This window comes from Gracilinanus agilis, chromosome 6, assembly GCF_016433145.1.
Source record: "Gracilinanus agilis isolate LMUSP501 chromosome 6, AgileGrace, whole genome shotgun sequence".
NCBI classification, from domain to species: domain Eukaryota; kingdom Metazoa; phylum Chordata; class Mammalia; order Didelphimorphia; family Didelphidae; genus Gracilinanus; species Gracilinanus agilis.
The window spans coordinates 11,541,488-11,562,426 of NC_058135.1; the positions used below are offsets into that span (position 1 = coordinate 11,541,488).

At 43.9% G+C, this 20,939-nt stretch overlaps 1 protein-coding gene across 1 annotated transcript in view; it reads left to right on the forward strand.

Moving 5' to 3' along the window:
• Positions 1–10,013: 10,013 nt before the first annotated feature.
• Positions 10,014–20,939, forward strand: part of LOC123251702 (protein transport protein Sec24D) — a 49,597-nt gene continuing 38,671 nt past the window's right edge. The window contains exons 1-2 of the mRNA XM_044681011.1: positions 10,014–10,104; positions 18,586–18,710. Coding sequence (XP_044536946.1) covers positions 18,622–18,710 — 89 coding nt within the window. The 5' untranslated portion in view covers positions 10,014–10,104; positions 18,586–18,621. The remainder of the gene's footprint in view (positions 10,105–18,585; positions 18,711–20,939) is intronic.

Here is a 20,939-nt window from a genome sequence, read left to right on the forward strand (position 1 = left end):
TACCAAGAAAAATGAGAAGGTGACACTTGGTGGAGTGGAATGTTTCAGAATGGATCATTTCTCTAAATAGCAATGCGAGGTCTCCACTTACCATCATTCACACAGTTGCAAAATCCACATTGATACTTCCTTCCTCCTTCAATAAACTGCATAAATGGGCACATGTAGGCCTTGCACCTGTTGCATCTAACTGGTCCTGTCTCACCGTGATTTACCAGATAAAGAGGCATCTGCATAGGAGAGGATGGAATTATTTTCAGGTTAGTTTGTTTTTCATTTATTATTTATCTTCCCCTTCCTTTGCCCTTTTCCAGCAGTCTAAGAAAAGAAGAACAGAAGCTTCACAACCAATATGTGTAGTCAAGAAAAACAAATGCCTCCATTATCAGAACAGAATTAAATGGCAACTATGTCTAATACTGTAGGTTGGGCTTACATGAAGCCTTGTTACAGAAACCTGGATTCTCAGAGTACAGAGGACCTCAGGGGCCATCAAGGTTGACCCTCACCTGAGCAAGAATCCTTTCTTGAAAAGTGGTTATCCAGCTTTGGATCATTCCAGGGAGCGGCAAACCCATTACTTTCAAAGGTTGCTACAATCTGTTTGTATGCAATGTAAAGGCAGCTTGTGGTGCAATGGAGAGACTGTTGAGACCTGAATTTTGAACCACCCTCTTACTAGACACTTACTAGCTGTAGGTGATCCTTGTGGCAAGTTACTTAACCTCTGTCTGTCTTGGTTTCCTCATTGGTTAAATGGGGATAATAATGGCACCTTCTTTATAGGGTTATTGTGAGAATCAAATCAGAGGGTCTTGGTAAAGTACCAAGCACAGTCCTTGGCATGTAGCAGGAGCTCAATAAGTACTTGTTCTCTTCCCCTAGTCGGACTATCTTTAGGCTACTGTTTTGGACACCAGAGTTTGGAAGGGTGGAGAAGAAAGCAACTACAATAGGAAGAAATTTGAAGGCGGGGTTATAGGAGGATCAGTTGAAGGAAAAGGACACGTTTAGCTGGTAATTAATTCTCCAGGATCAAATTTGGTTTGTGTGACCCTGGACAAGTCACTTAACCCCCATTGCCTAGCCCTTACCACTCTTGTGCTTTGGAACCAATACATGGTATTGATTCTAAAACAGAAGGTAAGGGTTTAAAACAAAAACAGAAACAAAACCAAAAACAACCAAGTCTGAGGGACATCTAGGTGGCTCCATGGTTAGAGAGCCAGGACTGGAGTTGGGAGGTTTTGGGTTCAAATCTGGCCTCAGATACTTCCTAGTTTATGACCCTGAGCAAGTCACTTAACCCAGATTACGTAGCTGTCCCATTCTTCTGCCTTGGGACTGATATTTAGTATTGATTCTAAGATGGAAAGTGAAGATTAAAAACAAAAAAAACTCCAAACAAGTTTGATGGTATTCCTTGAGAGACATATCACCCTATTTAGATGGGCTTGGTCAGAACCTTTCTCCCAGAGCACACACTCTGTCCTGACCTGATCCACAGACATAGCAGTGGTATTTCTCTGCTTAGCAACCTTCGGGGCTTTTGATTGCCTCCTCCATGAAGGAGCTCAGCCCTCTGACAGGACTGCACCCTTCTCTCCCCCCTCATTCCCCTGATTGCATCCCTTTCACAACAAAAAGGAAAGCTGGCTAACAAACAGTGCCAGCATCACCCTTCTGCCAATGGCAGAGAGCTTAGCAGGGTCTTTAGCCATCAGAAGGGGCCGTTTCCCAAGTTCAGCTGTTTAGATTTCTGTTTTCAGCCACCAGGAGCTCCGTTTCCCAATGGAGCTGCCTCGTCTCATCATCCCCTCCATCCCCAAAGCGGCCGACATGCTTTCTAGCCCTCTCTAGATGGCAGTGGTACAGTGGGCCTCACGCTTCCCTTCTCAAGGGGCCTGTAGCATTGCTTACCCACACAGCCCACCCCTGCTGTGGATTTGTGTTCTTACCAAGGGCTCCGGATCACTCTCTTTAGCTGATGCTTTTCCTGGTTTCCAGGCCTCCTGATCATTTTTTTAAAAGCCTTCCTTCTGTTTTAAAATCAATGCTGTGCAGTGACTCTAAAGCAGAAGGGCAGAATGGGCTAGGCACTGGGGCTTAAATGACTTGTCCAGGGTTACTCATCTAGGAAATGTGGGAATACAGATTTGATGTCAGGACCTCTGGTCTCTAGGCCTGGCTCTCAATCCACTAGGCTACCTTACTGTCCCCTCGCCTCCCATTCTTTGTTAGCCTTTTTTCTTTTGGTCTCAGTCAGGGGCAGGCTTTGTCTAATTGGGAAAGTACTAGAATGGGGCCCTTGACCCCATCCTTAACCAGTTGTTCTTGGCTGGGCCTGCGATAAAACATTGCCAAAGATCACTTACAACAGCGGTTCCCAAACTTTTTTGGCCTCCCACCCCCTTTCCAGAAAAAATATTACTTAGCCCCCTGGAAGTTAATTTATTTAAAATTTTAATAGCAATTAATAGGAAAGATAAATGCACCTGTGGCCATCACCGCTACCCTGGATCACTGCAGCACCCACCAGGGGGCGATGGCGCCCACTTTGGGAATCACTGACTTAACAACATTGTAGTCTAGTCCAGATCTCTCACTTTACAGACAAGGCAATTGAGGCCTGGGGAAGTGATGAGACTTCTCTAAGATAGCCCAGATTCCATTTACGTGGCTACCAACAAAAACCAGACATGTGTAAGTGAAAACAACTTTTCTTAAGCTTTTGGAGTTTCAAAGCAATTTATGGAAATTAACTCACAAGAGATGAAATATTTTCTTTCTCATGCTGCCCCCCCCCCATCAAATGCCAGAGAGAGATACAAAATACAAAACAATTTCCATGAACCATTTTGTGGAAGGTTGTATCCAGTTCGGCCCTATATCGGTGGGGGATAAGACCTACCATGGAAGGCTGAAACCACAGATCTAAGAGAACCATGCTGACCATAGAGATGTGCTCTCTCTCTGTCTCTCCATCTCTGTTTCTCTCCTTCCCTCTGTCCCTCTTTCCCTGTCTCCCTCTCCTCCCTCTTCCTGTCTCCTTCGCTCCCTCTCTTTCTCCCTCTCTCTGTCTCTGTCTCTGTCTCTGTCTCGGTCTCTCTTTCTCTTTCTCCCTGCTCCTGCCCCTCCACTCAGTTCTCACAGTCTACTAACTACCCCCCACACACACACACAAAAAAAAATGGGAAAAAGTGAAAGTGGAAGCAGAAGAGATCATGGCCGGGGTAGAGAAGGGGGTCCTACTGTATAGTCTCTTCCTTTGTCAATTCATCTTTCCAATTGCTGCCAGAGTAATATAGGCACGTTATTCCTCTACTCAAGAATCTTCGGTGACTCCCTATTGTCTTCTGAGCAAAGCCGCACCCTGAGCTGTCAGGACCAGCTTTTGCAGGCTTATCCTCTACTCCTCTCCATCACCTGCTTTATGCTAGAGTCAAACCCAACAATTCTCTGCCCCAAAGAAAAAGCCACTTCTTATTCTCCTGCCTCTTTGCTTAAGTGCATGTTGTTCTCTGATACTTCATCTGTTGACTTCCTACTCATTAAAGGAAAAGGAGGGAGGACAGGGAACAAGCATTTCTTAAGCACCTACTATGTGCCCGACACTGTGCTTTAGAAATATTATCTCGTTTGATCTTCACAACAACCCTGGGAGGCAGGTGCTATTGTTATCCTCATTTTTCCAGATGAGGAAACTGAGACCGAAGGAAAGGAAGTGACTTGCCTAAAGCTTCATTTGAACTTACTGGTCTTCCTTACTCTCAGTCCAGTTCTCTATCTGCTGCCCCTATGTAAAGCCCAGCTAAGGTGATACGGTTCCCCATGCCTGGAGGAATCACCCTTCTCCTGTCTACCTCCCAGCTTCCCTGGCTTCCTTTACAATTCATCTCTCCCTCAGAGGTTACCTCCCACTTGGCCATATCTTGTGTGTACATTGTGATTTGCATGTCTCTCTCCCGTTAACAAGGAGCTTCTGATGGCCAAGGACCATTTTTAGGCAGAGCATTGGACTTGGGGAGAATATGTCCTGCATCACGCTTAGTAGCAAATCACTTAAATGCCCTCTGCCTCAGTTTCCTCATCTGTAAAATGGGAATCATAGTGCTGACTTCACAGGGTTAGTATGAGGAGCAAATGAGGTAATATGCACAAAACTCTGGGCAAAACCATTCTGGCTGGCAATTTGGAACTATGCTCAAAGGGCTATAAAAGAATGCCTGCCCTTTGACCCAGCCATACCATTGCTGGGTGTGTACCCCAAAGAGATCATAGATAAACAGACTTGTACGAAAATATTTATAGCTGCGCTTTTTGTGGTGGCAAAGAACTGGAAAAGGAGGGGATGTCCTTCAATTGGGGAATGGCTGAACAAACTGTGGTATATGCGGGTGATGGAATACTATTGTGCTAAAAGGAATAATAAACTGGAGGAATTCCAGATGAACTGGAAAGACCTTCAGAAACTGATGCAGAGTGAAAGGAGCAGAGCCAGAAGAACATTGTACACAGAGACTGATATACTGTGGTAAAATCAAATGTAATGGACTTCTGTACCAGCAGAAAGCAATGACACAGGACCGCTCTGAGGGATTTATGGTAAAGAACGCTACCCACATTCAGAGGAAGGACTGCAGGTGAGGAAACATATAAGAAAAACAACTGCTTGAATGCAGGGGCTGAGGCGGACATGATTGGGGATGTAGACTCGAAACTACCACACCAATGCAACTATCAACAATTTGGAAATAGGTTTTGATAAAACCAGTGGAAATGTGCCTCGGCCATGGGTGGGAGGGTCGCGGGGAGGGGGGGGGGTTGAAGGGGAAAATAGGAGCATGAATCATGTAACCATGTTAAAAATGATTACTAATAAATGTTTAAAAAACTAAAAAAAAAAATGACCAAAAAGGAAAAAAAAACTCTGGGCAAACTTTAAAGGACTATACAATGTTTCTTATTAATTACATTTTGTTACAATATATTATATACTTGTAATTATATATTAATTAAAACGATCGTTTATTGTATCCCAAGTTCTTAGCACAGGGTCACTACATGGTACAGTGGATAGCGTTGGACCTGGAGTCAGGAAGACTCATTTTCCTGAGTTCAAATCTGGCCTTAGACACTTACTAGCTTGGTGACCTCGGCTAAGACACTTAAACGCTGTTTGCCTCAGTTTCCTCATCTGTAAACTGAGCTGGAGAAGGAAACGGCCAACTACTCCAGTATCTCTGCCAAGAAAACCCCAAATGGGGTCTTGAGAAGTCGGAACGCCTGAAAAGGCTGAACACCACCATAGCGCAGTGCCCAGCCGCGTTGAGCACTTCAGAACTCCTTGTTGATTGGCTGGTTGAGCTTGGGGAAGAAAACCGAGCTGGCCTCTGGGGCAGAAAGACAAGCCCTGTGAAAGGCACTTCATGGCTCCAGTTCCAAGGCAACAGGGTCTCTAGTGGAGCGTCCCAGGAAGCTGTGCTGCCCTGGTGCTGGTGAACGTGGGTATTAGTGGCTTAGCTAGCGGGACGGAAGGCAAGCCGATCTCCAGCAGCTCTGAGTTGCCTCGGATGTCTGTGACTAGAAGGTTTGGAGGAGGGATCAGGTCCCGAGCCAGGGCTGAAAGGAAGCCTCGTCCGACCCTCCGTCAGTAATGCCCTTCCTTTTGGTCCCAATAGGGCACCGTTCGTCCCACATCCTGCCTGCCCCCCGTCCCCCCAAAGCCCTTTCAAAGACTGCTGTGTCTGGTACGAGCTGGGCTGATGCCTCATTCCCCCCTCCAGGACTGCAGACCCCGAGGTTGGAGCGATGAGGGGACGCGAGTCTGCCTCCATGGCTCCGCACCAGGCTCCACACGTAGCAGGTACTTCCATGCTTCTGGAAAGTCTAGTGAAGCCTGAGAAAGGCGTGGATGCACTGAGGCACAGAGCTGAGGCAGGAGGGCAGCCCTTACAGCAGCGTCCCTCTAGGGGGCACTGTGAGACCAGGGATCTCCAACCAGCTCGCCTGGGGGATGCCATTGCCCAACTAATGAGACTGATGGGTTGCTGTGGGACTTGGCTCCTGGCCTGTTCTGCTCCCACTTTAGCAAGCTTTTATCCACCCACATCCATGAGATGCTTTTTTTTTTTTAAATAAATTACATTTTAATGGAAGCTAAGTCAGAGAAAGCAAAAATCTCACAATCTAAGGACTATTTAGGGCAATTGGGGGAAGAGGGATGGACAGAAACAGGGACCCAATTTGAATTTCATTGATCTAGGGAACTCCCAGATGAGGAAACTCAGTACAGATGGGCACCGCCTCTGGATCTTCTCTTCAGGAGGTGCCATCTTGGCCCTTGACGTTAAGTGGCTTGGCCCAGATTCACAGAGCTGGTAAGTGTGTGAGACTGGATGTCCCACCTCCAGGCCTGGTGCTCTCTCCACGTTAGCACCTAGCTGCCCCTGCTAGGGCTGTCACCCAGGGGAGAGGTATAGGAGGTTCAGGAATATTCCATGCACCTCTTCCAAGTCCAAGGCAATGACAGACCTCTCATAGCACTACCACCCTTATTGGATGCTTGTTCTCCCCCCGGGTAGATCTATCTAACCCCAGCTGGGCTCACCTGCCCACTAAAGAGAAGGGGAGAGAGCTACTCGAATACCAAGCAGGAATATGGTGTAGCTCGGCTGCAGAAGGCACTGGAAAGAGAATTGGCTTTGGAGGAAGGCTTTGGGTTGGAATCTCTCTGTGCCGCTTCTTAACATCCGTAAGATCGTGCATGACTCAATACCCTTTCAGAATCTATGGGTTTATGCAACAATCAAAAAGGGCGTCGTGATTATAGAGCGTATTTAGGAACACAGAGAGTCCAGAAAGTGGGGGTGGGCGGCTCAGGCATTCTGCCCTGTGCCCCAGACAGGTCATGAAGGGACGATTCAGTTCAGTGTTTCATTCTCAGAATGGACATTGGCAAGCTGGACAATGGACAAAATGGGATGTCAAAATAGGGATGGGAGGGGATTCAAGATGGTGACACAGGAATCGACTGGGTAAAGAAACTGGTGATGTGTATAGCCTGGCAAAAGGAACCTGGCTTGTCTTCAAGTGTTTTAAGGAGGAAAGAGGGAAAAGCTATGACCTTCTTGGCCAGAGAGTAGAACAGAGGCAAATAGACTGAATTTACAAAGGAAATTTTCATGTTATATAAGAAAGAGTTCCAACAACTAGAGCTATCCAAAGTTAGAACGAACTGCCTGAAAAGACGGTGCTTTCTTCCCCACTGGATACCTTTTTACCAAAGCCCATTTATTGGGCATTTTGGTCAAGGTGACCTCTGAGCCCCTTCCAGCTCTGAGATCCTGCTCCTCTCTTTAGACCTTGGTTTCCTCATCTTTAAAATAAATACACGATCTCTAAGATTCCTTCTATCTCTAAACAGCACGAACCAATTCTGACAAGTTGAAAATATGGACTCCGGAGTTAGCTGGCAGAAAACTCAGAAAGCTTGGCACTCAGAGTTTCAATATTCTTGGAAATGAGGGAGAAGAAAGATTTGCTTTTATTCTGATTCTAAAATAAGGCCAGAAGAAATATGTACTTTGCTACATAAAAGACCCCCCAAATGCAACTGGAAAGCGCCATGTGGACTGGAACCATTTTCAAAGACGACAAGTCAAACAATTCTAAAATAAAAAGGTGAAGCCTTGAGGGCTGCTCTAAAAACCTTGTGACCCATAGCTAGGTGGCTCTCCTTTGGTGATATCTGACTTTCGATCACTGTAATCACACAAAGGATTACCAAAGACATCCCGGAGACTGGGGTGAGAGGAGATGCTTCTTCCTCACCTAATATTCCTATACAAGTATGCATGAACATCACCAGAACTTAGAGGAAGAACCAGAACGAGAGTAGTCGGAAGACAGAAATGGGCCAAAGAAAGGAATGGCCCAAAGTAGCCTGTGCAAACAATGTGGGAAAGGGGAGGCTCTGAGGCATGACATGTTGAAACCATTGGCCAGACAGGAGGACCTCTCTGCAGGCGTGCTCTGGGGATCTGTACTTGGTTCATTTTAATCACTGAGGAGGGATGAAGGGATAGTAGGTATGTTCATAAACATTTGCAGATGGCATGAACTTCATTGGGATACTATATATCAAATGACAGATTAAAGGCCAAGAAAAGGTCTTCTGATACTTACATTTGACAAATGGTTTGTCAATTTGACCAGGGACTTGTCATCTAGAAGCCTTTTTCTACTGTATTCAGATCTGGAGTCAACAAGCAATAAGCACCTACTTTGTGTCAAGCAGAGGTATGGAGAAAGAGCTTACTGAGCATGGGCTGAGAGTGGAGACAGGAGATGGACTGTGAGAGACTCAGAGATCTAGCATTGGAATAAACTGCAGAGCCTAGCTAGTTTATCACTCTCATTTCCTGAATAGAGTAAAAGGATCAGGGTGGTTAAACAACTTGCCCGAGTTACACAAGTAGTAAATAACAGAGGTGGGATTTGAACCCTCGTCCTCTGACTTTAGAGCCAGTGCTCTTTCTACTATACCATAAACAGCAAGAAGGACAGTTCGGTAGGAATTCATAGTGCATTAGGAGGAGGAATGGCTAGTCGGGGGCAGCTAGATAGTGCAGTGGATAGAGCATCAGGAAGATCTGAGTTCAAATCTAGCCTCAGACACTTACTAGCTGTGAAGCTTTGGCCAAGTCACTTAACCCTTATTTGCATCAGCTCCTCATATGTAAAATGGAGATGCACTGGAGAGGGAAGTGGCAAACCTTTCTTTGCTAAGAAAACCCATGGAGTTGGATATGATTAACAACAACAGCATCCCAGAGGAACGGGTGGGAGTCAGCCCATAAAGAACTTAAAATTTTATCTACAGGAATTTCATTTTCTCCTTGAGGAATATGACACCCCTAATGCTTCATATATATATTTATATACATATATATNGGTACAGTGTATCTGTGCTCTTGGACTCCATCCAAGGGTTTGCCAGAACTAATCCTCCTCCTCCTCCTTGACAATGTTTGAATCACATTGGATTTGGATTTCTCCAGTGAACCTCATCTAAGGGGAGTCTTTCCCCTAATACAGTAATCTTCTCCACCATGAAATGCAAACATTTACCCGAGCTGAAGGCATCAAAGGGAGCACTACAGATAATCAGTTCCCTCTGGCTCCTGAGGAGGCCCTTTGGGGAAGCATACCAACATATTCACAGCTTAGAAAGGAAGGTTGCATGGACAGCTTGGTGGTTTAGTGGATTGAAATCCAGGATGAGAAATGACCTGAGACAAGTCACAAAGGAAGGAAGGAAGGAAGGAAGAAAGGAAGAAAGGAAGGGAAGGAGGGACAGAGGGAGGGAGGGAGGAAAGAGGCAAAAAGCAGTTGGACTTATAAAAATATTCAATGAAATCATATAACTTGCTCACTGTGGCTGGACCAAAGCCCAAAATCATGCTGGGTAACCTTGGATAGAAATTCCTTGGAGACATTCCTGTGAATCCAGATGGTATACATCCAGATCCTTCAGGGTAGAATGAGATTAGGTCAAATGCACAAGAAAACATCATTTCAAGGGAAAAGTCTTCCCAGAACCTACTGGAAGCTCTAGAAATTGCAGGTGTGCTCTCTAGCCAGCAGCCACAGACCATGCCTTTCTCTCCTTTTAAAAAAAATTTTTTTAAATAATGCTTTCCTTCTGTCTTCAAAGTAATATTGTATATTAGTTCCAAGGCAGAAGATCAATTAGGAGTTGGCTAATGTGGTGGGTAGAGGGGTGTTAAGTGGCTTTCCCAGGATCACACAGTCAGAAAGTTTCTGAGGTCAGATTTGAACCTAGAACCTCCCATCTCTAGACTGGTTCTCAATCCACTGAGCTTCTTAACTGCCCCCGATCCTTTCTCTCTTAATGGTTATTGAAAACTGATTTCTCTGTGTTTATGGAAATGTACAAGTAATTCTCCTGTTTTGGTTCCCCCAGTTCCACCATTCTATTTCCAGCATCTGGACCACGTGGGCAGAAGGCTAGACCACTATGAGAGGCCAGAGCTCTCTCTGGGATCTTATGAATATGTCGCTACTTTGGATTACTGCAGAGTAAGTGCTCCCAGCTTTGCAGAATAAGTGTTCATGGTAATCAGCTAGGTGTGGCCCCCAGAGCCGGTGTCAGAGTCATGAAAACGTGGGGATCTGACTCTGGGCGAATCTCTAACTTCTCTGCACCCTAAGAGTCTCAGAAGACTTACAGAGGAGATGCCAGCCTGCCTTAGCGGAGGCAGCATCCCCATCCAGGAGTTCCCGGTGCCATTAAAATCCCAGGTCCAGCTCCTTCTGGGTGATGATGCCAAATCGTGACCCCATGTGATCATGTAGGGTGTGGTGGGCCCTAGCTCCAGTCACCCTGCCTCTTTGTCCTCTTTTCTACAGGGAAGGGCTTAAACCCCTCCATAAAAGAAGGTGCTTCTGTCCAGTAATTGTCTAAAACAATAGAACTATACACAATATTGTGTAAGGGTTGGGAGGTTTTAATTTAAAATTTTTTTATTTTAAAAATCAAAATAGGAGTTGTGCACTTTTTTAACTTGTTACAATTGCATGTTGACAGCTATGTCAATAGAACCAAGCTCTGCTCAGTGTGGAATGGAAAGAGGGCTGTAACTCAGGCTCTGGGCCTCAGTTTCCTCATACGTAAAAGGAGAGTTGGACTATGTGGCAGAACTAAATGGTTCTGGAACCATTATAACCATATATACATACATATATATATATGTACATATATACATATATGTGTGTGTGCCTTGGAACATATATACATATTTTAATTCTAAGAGGTAAGATAAGGGTTAAAAAGAAGAAGAAGAATTTGTTAAACTAGAAAGCAGAGATACAAGATGATGAACCTGTCAATACCTTCCACCTTTTAAGCACTAATAACCAATTCCCCTTCCTTGCTGCTGAGGTCTCGTTTCCTTCTTATATTATCTGCAGATGGGAATTAGCTGAGTAGAGGGTGCATGTATGGCTGCTGGCCCCAGGCATGCCAAAAATGCTGGTGGAGGGGTAGAGGTGGGAAGAGCTCATTGGGAAAAAAATGATTAAAGAATTAATGAATTGCTTCAGCCAAGATTTTTCCCCAAGATAATTGACTAAGGCAAATGAGGTCTTTGTTTCACCTTACCTGCCTGGCATTTCCTTTTGGTCTGGGCCTCCTCCCCACTCCCCACTCACTGCCTGTTGGTTTCTTGGTTCCACATAACTTTTAAAGGGCTTAACTGATTCTGGCTACCTCTATTTTATCACTAAAGACTGTCAAGATTTAGCTGATCCTCCTCAGTGAGCCATAAACTTGGAGCTAGAAGGAACCTTAGTGGCCACCTCGACCCATGGCAGCCAATAGAATGCCCCTAGTGGCATAATTTTAGCAGATTTCAATGAGAATTGTTACATGGATAGAAATTAAAGAGACGACATCTTACAAAAATAAGTGTATCTCGTATATAAGTAGAAATCTGCATATTGTTGGTCTCATTAAAATGTGAGTTCCATGAGGGCCAGGATCATCTTTTCCTCTTTCTAACTATCCCTCAAGCTAATTCCAAGTTCCCAGATGTCTTTGGGGTTCTCCTTGATCCTGAACTTCAGCTCCATTACATAACCTAGCATGGACTGAGCAAAGGGAGGTTGGGAGACCAGTACCTTTGTCGAGAAAACCCCAATTGGTGTCATGAAGAGTCAGAAATGACTGAACAATGACAAAATCTCAGATGAAGGACTAGGGGGACTAGAAAAGTCCTCCTGGAGAAGATGAGATTTGAGCTGAATTTTAAACAAGAGAAATGAGGAAGAAGAGATGAGAAGGGAGGTGGTGGGTAGGGGGCAGCTGGGTAGCTCAGGGGATTGAGAGTCAGGCCTAGAAACAGGAGGTCCTAGGTTCAAATCTGGCCTCAGACACTTCCCAGCTGTGTGACCCTGGGCAAGTCACTTGACCCCCATTGCCCACCCTTACCACTCTACCATCTAGGAGCCAATGCACAGAAATTAAGGGATTAAATAAACAAACAAACAAACAAACAAATAAATAAATAATTGAATGAATGAATAAATAACTGGATAAATAAATAAATAGATAGATAGATAGATAGATAGATAGATAGATAGATAAATAAATAGATAGATAAATAAATAAATGAATGAATAAATAAATAAATAAAAAGAAAGGAGGTAGGGCAGCAAGAACTGAGATCCAGAGGCAGGAGATGGTGGGTCATAGATAAGAAATAGGAAGTAGGCTGATGTAGCTGGGTTATATAGAGTGCATGGAGGGGAGTTAAATGTAGGAAGTCTGGAAAGGTAGAAGGTGTCAGGCTGTGAGGATTATAAATGTCAAACAGAGGATTTTATATTTAATCCTCGAGGTAATAGGGAGCCTCTAGAGATTATAGAGCTAGAAGTAGGTAGCATATTCAGATAGGTACTTCAGGAAAATCACTTTGGCAGCTGAGTGACATGGGGAGAGACAGACACGGAGACCAATTAGAAGACTGCTGCAATAATACAGGTGAAAGGTAATGAGGCTCTGTACTCGGATGGTGGGTGAGTGAATTGAGAGAAGGGGGCATGTACAAAAGATTTAGTGAAGATTAAAATGACTCAGTAATAAATCAAATCTGGAGGGTAAGTGCAAGCAAGGATCTGAGGGTGAACTCTGATTGTAAGCCTGGGTAACTAGGAAGATGGTGATGTCCTATCTAAACATTAATAGGAAAGATGGGGAGAAAGGGAATGAGTTCAGTTTGGGACATGTTGAGTATGAGATGCCTACCTCTACATCCAGTATGAGATATCCCAAAGGTAGATGGGAACACAAGAGTAGAATTTAGAAGTGAGACATCTGCATGGAGATGATAATGAATAAATCCATAGTTGTTCATGAGATCACCAAGGTAGATAGCATAAAGATGTGTTGGTGAACCTAGAACACGCATGCCAAAGGGGGCTGCTCCCTTCTCCCTCTCCATGCGCACCTGAAGACATTCTTCACTTCACCCTCCTCTCTGCCCAACAACCCAATGGGAGCACTTCCTCCCTCTCCTGTATGGGGTAAGGGGGTTGGGGCACACATGTGGCATGAAGGTTGCAATTTGGGTACTTGTTCTCTAAAAGGTTCGCCATCACTGGCATAGAGAAAAGAAACAAGGACCCGGGATTTGAGCAGACAAGACTGTTAGGGAATGGTGAGGGAAAAAAAAAACCCTGAATATTTTTAAGTAAAGTTAGATGATGGAAGACCTTGGAAATTAAGCAAAAGAATTTGGATTCTGGCCTTTAGGAAAGGAGATTTTTGCCTGAGGAAGTTACGTGATCCAATCCATATGAGGATGGATTTAAAGAAGATTTATGTAGTGTCAGTAAGTAAAGCAGAGTAATCTGGAGTGGGGAGGGTGTGCAGTAAAGAAAACCATGTCAGAAATAACTCCAGAAATCTGTATGTGGGTCACAGAGTCAGAAAATATCAGATCTGGCAGGGGCTCAGAGGCCACCTAATCCAGTCCAGTTGAGTAGATTGGAGAAGTGATGGTCCAGTATTTACCTGAAGCTTTACCTCTGAAGCAGCCTGTTCCACTCTGGGAGAGCATTGATCACTGGGGCCAAAGAAACCTGGATCCCTGCAATTTGTGACATCCATGTTTCCCTCTCAGAAACATGGATGTCACAAATTTCTACCCAAAATTCTGCAACCACCCTCTAGGATCTAGTACAACAAATCTAATTTCCCTTCTCCTTAAAAGCCTTCCAAATATCTTTGTAAAGTTTCTATTTCCTCCCTTCTCCTTTCCTCCAACTCTGTCTGTTGGCTCCTTCCTGCTGCCAACAAACAGCAAATCTTCCCATCACTTAAAAAAAAAACAAAACAAAAAAAACCACCCATCTCCTCCAGCTACTCTGTCTCTCCCTTCTTTCTCTAAAAGAAGCTGTCTAGCCTTAGTGTCTTCATTTTTCCTTGTGTCCCTTTGTCATTTGTCATCTGACTTCTAACTTCCCCACTGAACCAAAACTGCCCTCTCCAAAGGTATCCTTTTTTAAAAAGCCCTTATCTTCCATCTTAGAATCAATACCATGTATTAGTTCCAAGGCAGAAGAGCAGTAAGGGCTAGGCAATGGGAGTCAAGTGACTTAGCCAGGGTCACCTAGCGAGGAAGTGTCTGAAGTCAGATTTGAACCCAGGACCTCCTTTATCTAGGCCTTGCAGCTTTTATCCACTGAGCCAACTAGCTGCCCTCAAAAGTTATCTCTTAATTGCAAATTGAATGCTCTTGCTTGGGCCTTATTCTTCTCAATCTATTTTTAACACTGTTGATCACCCTTTCCTCAGATACTCTCTCTTGCCTGGACTTCTGTGACTGTGATCTCCCCTGGCGTTCCTTCTTCCTACCCAAGGCTCAGTGTCCTTTACTTGCTCGTTATTCACATTGTGCCCCTAGTTGTGTGGATTCCCACGCTTCTTCCATCTCCTTTTCTACAGTCTCTCTTCCTGTGACCTCATCAGCTTCCAATATCCAACAGCTTGAGAGCTTGAGTTCCAAATTCCTGGATACCTAATAGACATCTCAAACTGGATGTCCTGGAGATAGCTCACACTCAACATATCTCTAATCTCCGACCTCCCCCTTCTACTAACTTTCCTTCTTTCTGTCCAAAGAATCACTGTTGTCCCCTTCACCCAGGCATGTCACGTCATTATTACTATATAACCCTGGCTCTTTACTCTCACCTACAGATCCAGATCTTTGTTAAACTGTGCCATGCCCACCTCCACAAAATCTTGGGTCCATACTCTTCCTTATTCACCCAGCCACCATATTAAGTCAGGCCCCCCATCACCTCTTGCCTTCTAACTGATTTTCCTGCCTCAAGTATCCCCCTACTCTTGTCTGTCTTCTCTACATAGCTGCCAAAGTGATTTTCCTAATATAAGATTAAAAATTCATAGCCAATACTCCATATTGTATAAGATTTATTAATAATCATTTGAAGTAGAGGAAAGTGGTAGCCTGAGTAAAGAGCAGTTTTATCCTGACCAAGATTGGCAGAGGAGAAAGAGAGAGAGAGAGAGAGAGAGAGAGAGAGAGAGAGAGAGAGAGGTTACACAAAAATTTTATCTATATAACATAAGGACGTAATGTGGGGATGAAAGGAAAGGGATTCTGGGAGATGAAGTCCAGGGGTACAAAATTCTAATTACACATTAGCTTGTAGGAATAGCCATGTCCCTCCCCTACTCAGTCAACTTCTGTGGCTCCCTATTCCCTCTAAGATGTAATATGTACTTCTCTGTCTCTTAAAACCCTTCATAGACTCCAACCTACCTATAAAGTTTCATACATTCATGACCTACTTTCCAATTCTTCTTCCTACACTCTGTGGTCAAGTCAAACTATCCTTCCCTCACATAGGCATTCCATCCTTTAGCTCTGTGCTTTCTCACTGGCTGGTCTCCTTGCCTGGAGTGCTCTCCTTCAGCCTCATAATATCCCTTCAAGATGCAGCTCAATGCCCACCTTTAACATGAAGCCTTTCCTGACCTCGTCAACTGCCTGTGCCCTCCCTCCCTAAACCACATGTTGTCATCATTTCAGTCTCATCCAATTCCTCGTGATCCCATTTGGGCTTTCTTGGCAAAGATACTGGAGTGGTTTGCCCTTTTCTTCTTCAACTCACTTTGCAGATGAAGAAACTGAGGCCAACAGGGTTAATGACTTGACTAGAGCCACATAGCTAGTATCTGAGTCCAGATTTAAACCCAGAAAAGACGAGTCTTCCTGGCTCCAGACCTGCTGCTCTATTCTCTGAGCTACCTAATTGCAAACCACATATACATATGTTGTATGTATTCTACCCGTATTTATATGTGTATGTGTGTGTGTGTGTATTGTGTCCTCCAATAGATAGTAAGCTTCCTGAGGGAAGGGGACCTAGTACAGTGTCTAGCAAATAGAATATAATTCATAAATATTTGTTGATTTTTTTTTTAGGACAGAGGATGTGTTCATTTGGGGGTTTTCTGAGTTGGGCTGGGTGTAAAGGATGCAGGTAGAAATGTCTACTAGACATTTGGTGATCTGAGATCTGATCTGACAGATTAACCCAAGCTTACGTTATGACATAAGTTCTATGGAAGTCAGGAAAAAATGATAATCGCCATTTTCACTGACATTATCATTGAACTAGATGACTCCCACTGCCCAGAGGCTCCTCTCTTTCTCTAGACCACCACTGATGTGGTGCTGGCAGGGAAAGCCAGATTGACAGAGATTATTTTGGGGCCCCCTTTTGAAATGGTCCTATTTCTTATTGGGAACTATGATTACTAATATAGCAGCCAGAACAACTATGCCTGTGAAGAAGTCAGTGTCAGTATTATCCTCCCCATTTTACAGATGAGGAAACTGAGGCTCACAAAAATAAATTAATCTAACTAATAAATGCCTGAGCCCCACACTGGATCTTCCTATCCCAAGACTAGAGTTTGTTTTTTGTTTCTTTGGGGGGTTTCCCACTGATACTTTGCTGTTTCTCCCAGTGACATGTTAGAGCTAAACTTACCATAGAATATGGCTTCTAAGATGTCATTTATCCCAGTCTATAGCAGCAGAGAAATACCCTCTAGAGCAGTGGTTCCCAAACTTTTTTGGACTGCCAACCCCTTTCCAGAAAAAAATATTACTTAGCCCCCTGGAGATTAATTTTTTTTTAATTTTAATAGTGATGAATAGGAAAGATAAATGCACCTGTAGCCATCACCACCCCCCTGGATCACTGCAGCATCCACCAGGGGGCAGTGGCACCCACTTTGGGGATCACTGCTCTAGAATATCCCTTAGATGTGGCGTTAATTGAGAAATTATTCAAGGATTTTTTATTATTCATAATTATAATAACATGCAGAATTTTCTCTACAACAACCAAGTTTGTCTGCTGTCATTATAATAGAAGTGAATTTGGTGTTTTCTTCTCTGGCCTGAGTCCATAAAGCTGTGCTGAGGCTTATTTCTCCCCTAAATATTTTTAGAAGAGCAGAACTGAAGCCTCTTTTCCTTTGTGGCCTCTCAAACAGCAGTGAGGACTCACAGCTAGAGTTCCAAGTGGTGGCAGCTGGCCCATGTTATGGGGTTTCTGCTAAAACAGATAGAGGGAAGGCCCGGCAGCATTGCATTTTTACCACAGATATGTCCAAAATTAGCCAAACTCCTCACTGATATACAACAGGCTTGGGGGCAGGGGGAAGAATAGATTTAATCGTGAAGTGTGTGGATGTCACATCCTAAAGAATAGTAATAATAATAATAATAATAACTCACAGCACTTTAATATTTGCAGAGTGCTTTACAAATATGATTTCTTTCAATCTTTATAACAACCCTGAGAAGTAGAGGTTGTTATTATTCCTATTTTACAGATGTGGAAACTGAGACTAATAAAAATTAAAGTAAATGTCAGGTGGAATTTGAACTCATATCCTCCTGATTCCAAGACAAGCATTCTATCTACCAGTGGAAGGGTCTAGAACAGTGATTCCCAAAGTGGGCACCACTGCCCCCTGGTGGGTGCTGCAGTGATCCAGGAGGGTGGTGATGGCCACAGGGGCATTTATCTTTCCTATTAATTGCTATTAAAATTTTTAAAAATTAATTTCCAGGGGGCTAAGTAATATTTTTTCTGGAAAGGGGGCGGGAGGCCAAAAAAAGTTTGGGAACTACTGGATAAGTTGGGGTGAAAGAAAAACAAAATGTAGTGTGATTCCATTTAATCCAATGCAACAAAAATAAGTCCTTGCCCTCAAGGAGATGACATACAACACAGATGTAGATCAGTAAATAACAAAATATTCATAAGTAAATTCAAAATGACAATTGGAGCATCGCGCTTGGAACTAGAGAGGGGGGCATGGAGCGGTCAGGAAAGACCGAAAGCAGGTCTCCCCTGAGCTAATCCTTGAAGGGGCTGGCTTTCAGAGAGGGAAAGGTCAGTGTTTCCCAGCAGAGGTCTGGTCCAAAGCTCTTCCAAAAATGGAAGAGTGTGAACAACTGAAGAATGCTGGACTATAACTCATAAGAGCTGGTATTTTTCTAGTATTTTAAGAGTTACAAAGCATTTACATATGTTATCCCATTCAGAGGGGTGACCGAGAAGTCATCTTTATTATATTTATTCTACGCATTAGGATGAATTAACTCAAACGAAAGCGGTTATTGAGTAAATTTAATTAGTGGTCCTGATGTGCAGTCTCAAGTTTATGTGAAGTCATTTTTTGACATTAGGATTGATGTTTTGAATTCCACGGACTCCCCAGTGAGCCAGCCTCAGGCTCACCCCTGGGGTCAGAAAATCATAGTCTTTTTTTTTTTTTTTTTTTTGGCAGAAGTGGCTCCATCACAGGGTCATTTATGTGCCGTAGTCCTTATGTCTGAGTTATTAGATACAACCCCAGACGAGCATCTAGATCCTTCTGGATGCTGTGAGGGTTACATGGACAGATCCGGCCTCTATTGATGTGCTCAATGTGCTTGTGTCCTGCAGAACAACAAGCCTCCCAACCCGCCGGCCTACATCTTCATGATCGATGTTTCTTATAGTAATGTGAAGAATGGCCTGGTCAGGCTCATCTGTGAAGAACTGAAGACGGTCCTGGAAAATCTTCCAAAGTAAGGGGCTGCAACACATTGGATATCATTGGCAATGTTGCTATAGGCAGTGGTCGACTAGAAATTAAATTCCCATGGGGAGAACTCCCTCCACCCATGCAGATTACAACCCCTCAGTGATTTAGTAGAATAAAGTGTCTTGCCCATGATCAAACAGCTAGAAGGTGCCAGTGGCACAATTTGAACCCAGGCTTTCCTACCTTCAAGTCCAGAACTCTTTCCATTATGCTATACTACCTCTTATCTGTATGAAAAGCAAACATTTTTTTTGCAAGTATAGCAAAAATATGGGTCGGAATTCAGCAATCAGTGAATCACGAAGCATCTAGTGAGTGCGTCCTCTGGGCCGGGGCACGGTGCTAAACAGTGGGGATTCCAGATCAATGTGAGAGAGTCCCTGACCTAAGAGAGCTTACATTCTCACAGGAGAGCCAACAAGGACATATGGACCAAATAAATGTAAAGAGAGCAGATAATTAGAGAGAGAGAGGGACACTAACCATTGACAGGAGAGATGGGCCCCAATCACTGGGGAAATGAGGAAAGACCTTCTGCGGGAGGTAGTGTTTAAAATGAACCTTAAATAGAGATGAAAGTGAGGAGAGACCGGGTTCTCGGCACGAGAGACAGCCTATATAAACACCAAGAGGCTAGAAATGAGTGTCTTCAACAAGAAACATCAAAAAATGACTGAAACATGGAAAACTGTAGTGGTGTGATCAGTCTAGAATGGTGGGCAGGGGCGAGATCATGAAGGGTTTGAAATGCCGCTGGGCCAGTCTTTAGATAAAAAAAATCTAAGCTATTGTTGATGCGAGGCTAACTAATAAGTTTGCATTTTTTAATGTTTGTATTTTGAAAAGCAGAAGAAAAAGTTGTTCTTTAGGATATGTTTTCCTAGTTCAGATGGGCATGGAGTGTTCGGACACTCATCTGCTGCTCAGTCATCTCTGCCCCTCTGACCACCTTGCCCTCCCTCCCTTGCCTGGGGGGGAAGCAGTTTGCTCTCCAGAGGCTCAAGAAAAGGTATAGGGCTTAGCTTCCTTGACCTATGTGACTTGGACTCACTCTCCTAAGGTGTAAAATGGCAATAACACCATCTCAGTAGGCCTTGCCCAGTTTGTGGCATGATGCAATTCAGAGCTGGGGTGGGGGGGTGGTGACTTAGAGATGGTCTGGTACAGGTTCTGGTAAAGGAAGCACTTTTGGAACCATACAGTGTTCCCTAAAGCTTTTCTTATTTTTAGACTCAGAACTAAAAAGTGGGGGCCACTGTGTCCTGGTGGATGAATGGCCCATGAAGCAGCCAAAGAATGAGATGCACATAGCACCCACTCCCATCTCCCTTTGCCATGTCCCCTGGAGTAGGAATTGTGAAATTTGTTCTTTAAGATGTGTTTTAAGAGTTCAACCTGGTGAAGATTAAGTCATTTTAGGACAATGTTTCTTTGTTTATTGAGGTTCCTCAAATATGTTCCCAAGGAGAAAAGTCCTGGTATTTTGTAATAATCCGAGGCATTTAAATTAGAAACTTTGAAATACATTAATTCTAGCTCTTAAATGGATCCAGAGAACTCCAGGCTACTTCCTTTATCATGTCATTTAAAAATAGCTGAGCCCAATGGGAAATCATTGTCTGCGTTTTTCAGTGGGGTCATTTCTTATTTCTCTTCTTCCTTTTATCCTCCCATAATCAGCTCTTGCAAGCAAATAAGGCCCTTTGTCTACTTCTGTCCTGAGGAGACTGGGCAGACAGGAATTACTATAGGGCTATTCTGTCTCCTCAGAGCCCTAAGTAGAGAGGGGCCACCAAGGCTCTGTCTACAGATGACAATACAGTAGGGCAGAGGCACACTTTCTGTCTGCTATGACCAGGACACACTTTTTCCCTGCAGTTATCAGAAGCTTTGCTGTAGTTTCCTATTCTTCCACAAGCCCAGACCACACATTCTCCAAAAACAACTGTCTCCACTGCTCAAGAAGCTCAAGGACTCCCTGTTTTCCATATCAGTCTCTTCTGTTTGGCATTTCATATCCTTTACCATCTCCCTTCAGCCTGCTTTCTCTTGCTTATTTTACATTACTCCTTTTCCTGCACTCTGCATTCCAACCAAATGATCCTGCTTACTATTCCTCACCCACAACATCCTAATACCCCATTACATGTATTCCATCTTACAATCTGCCTTACAATCCATACCTGCTTTCAACATTCCTAGAAGGGGTCTT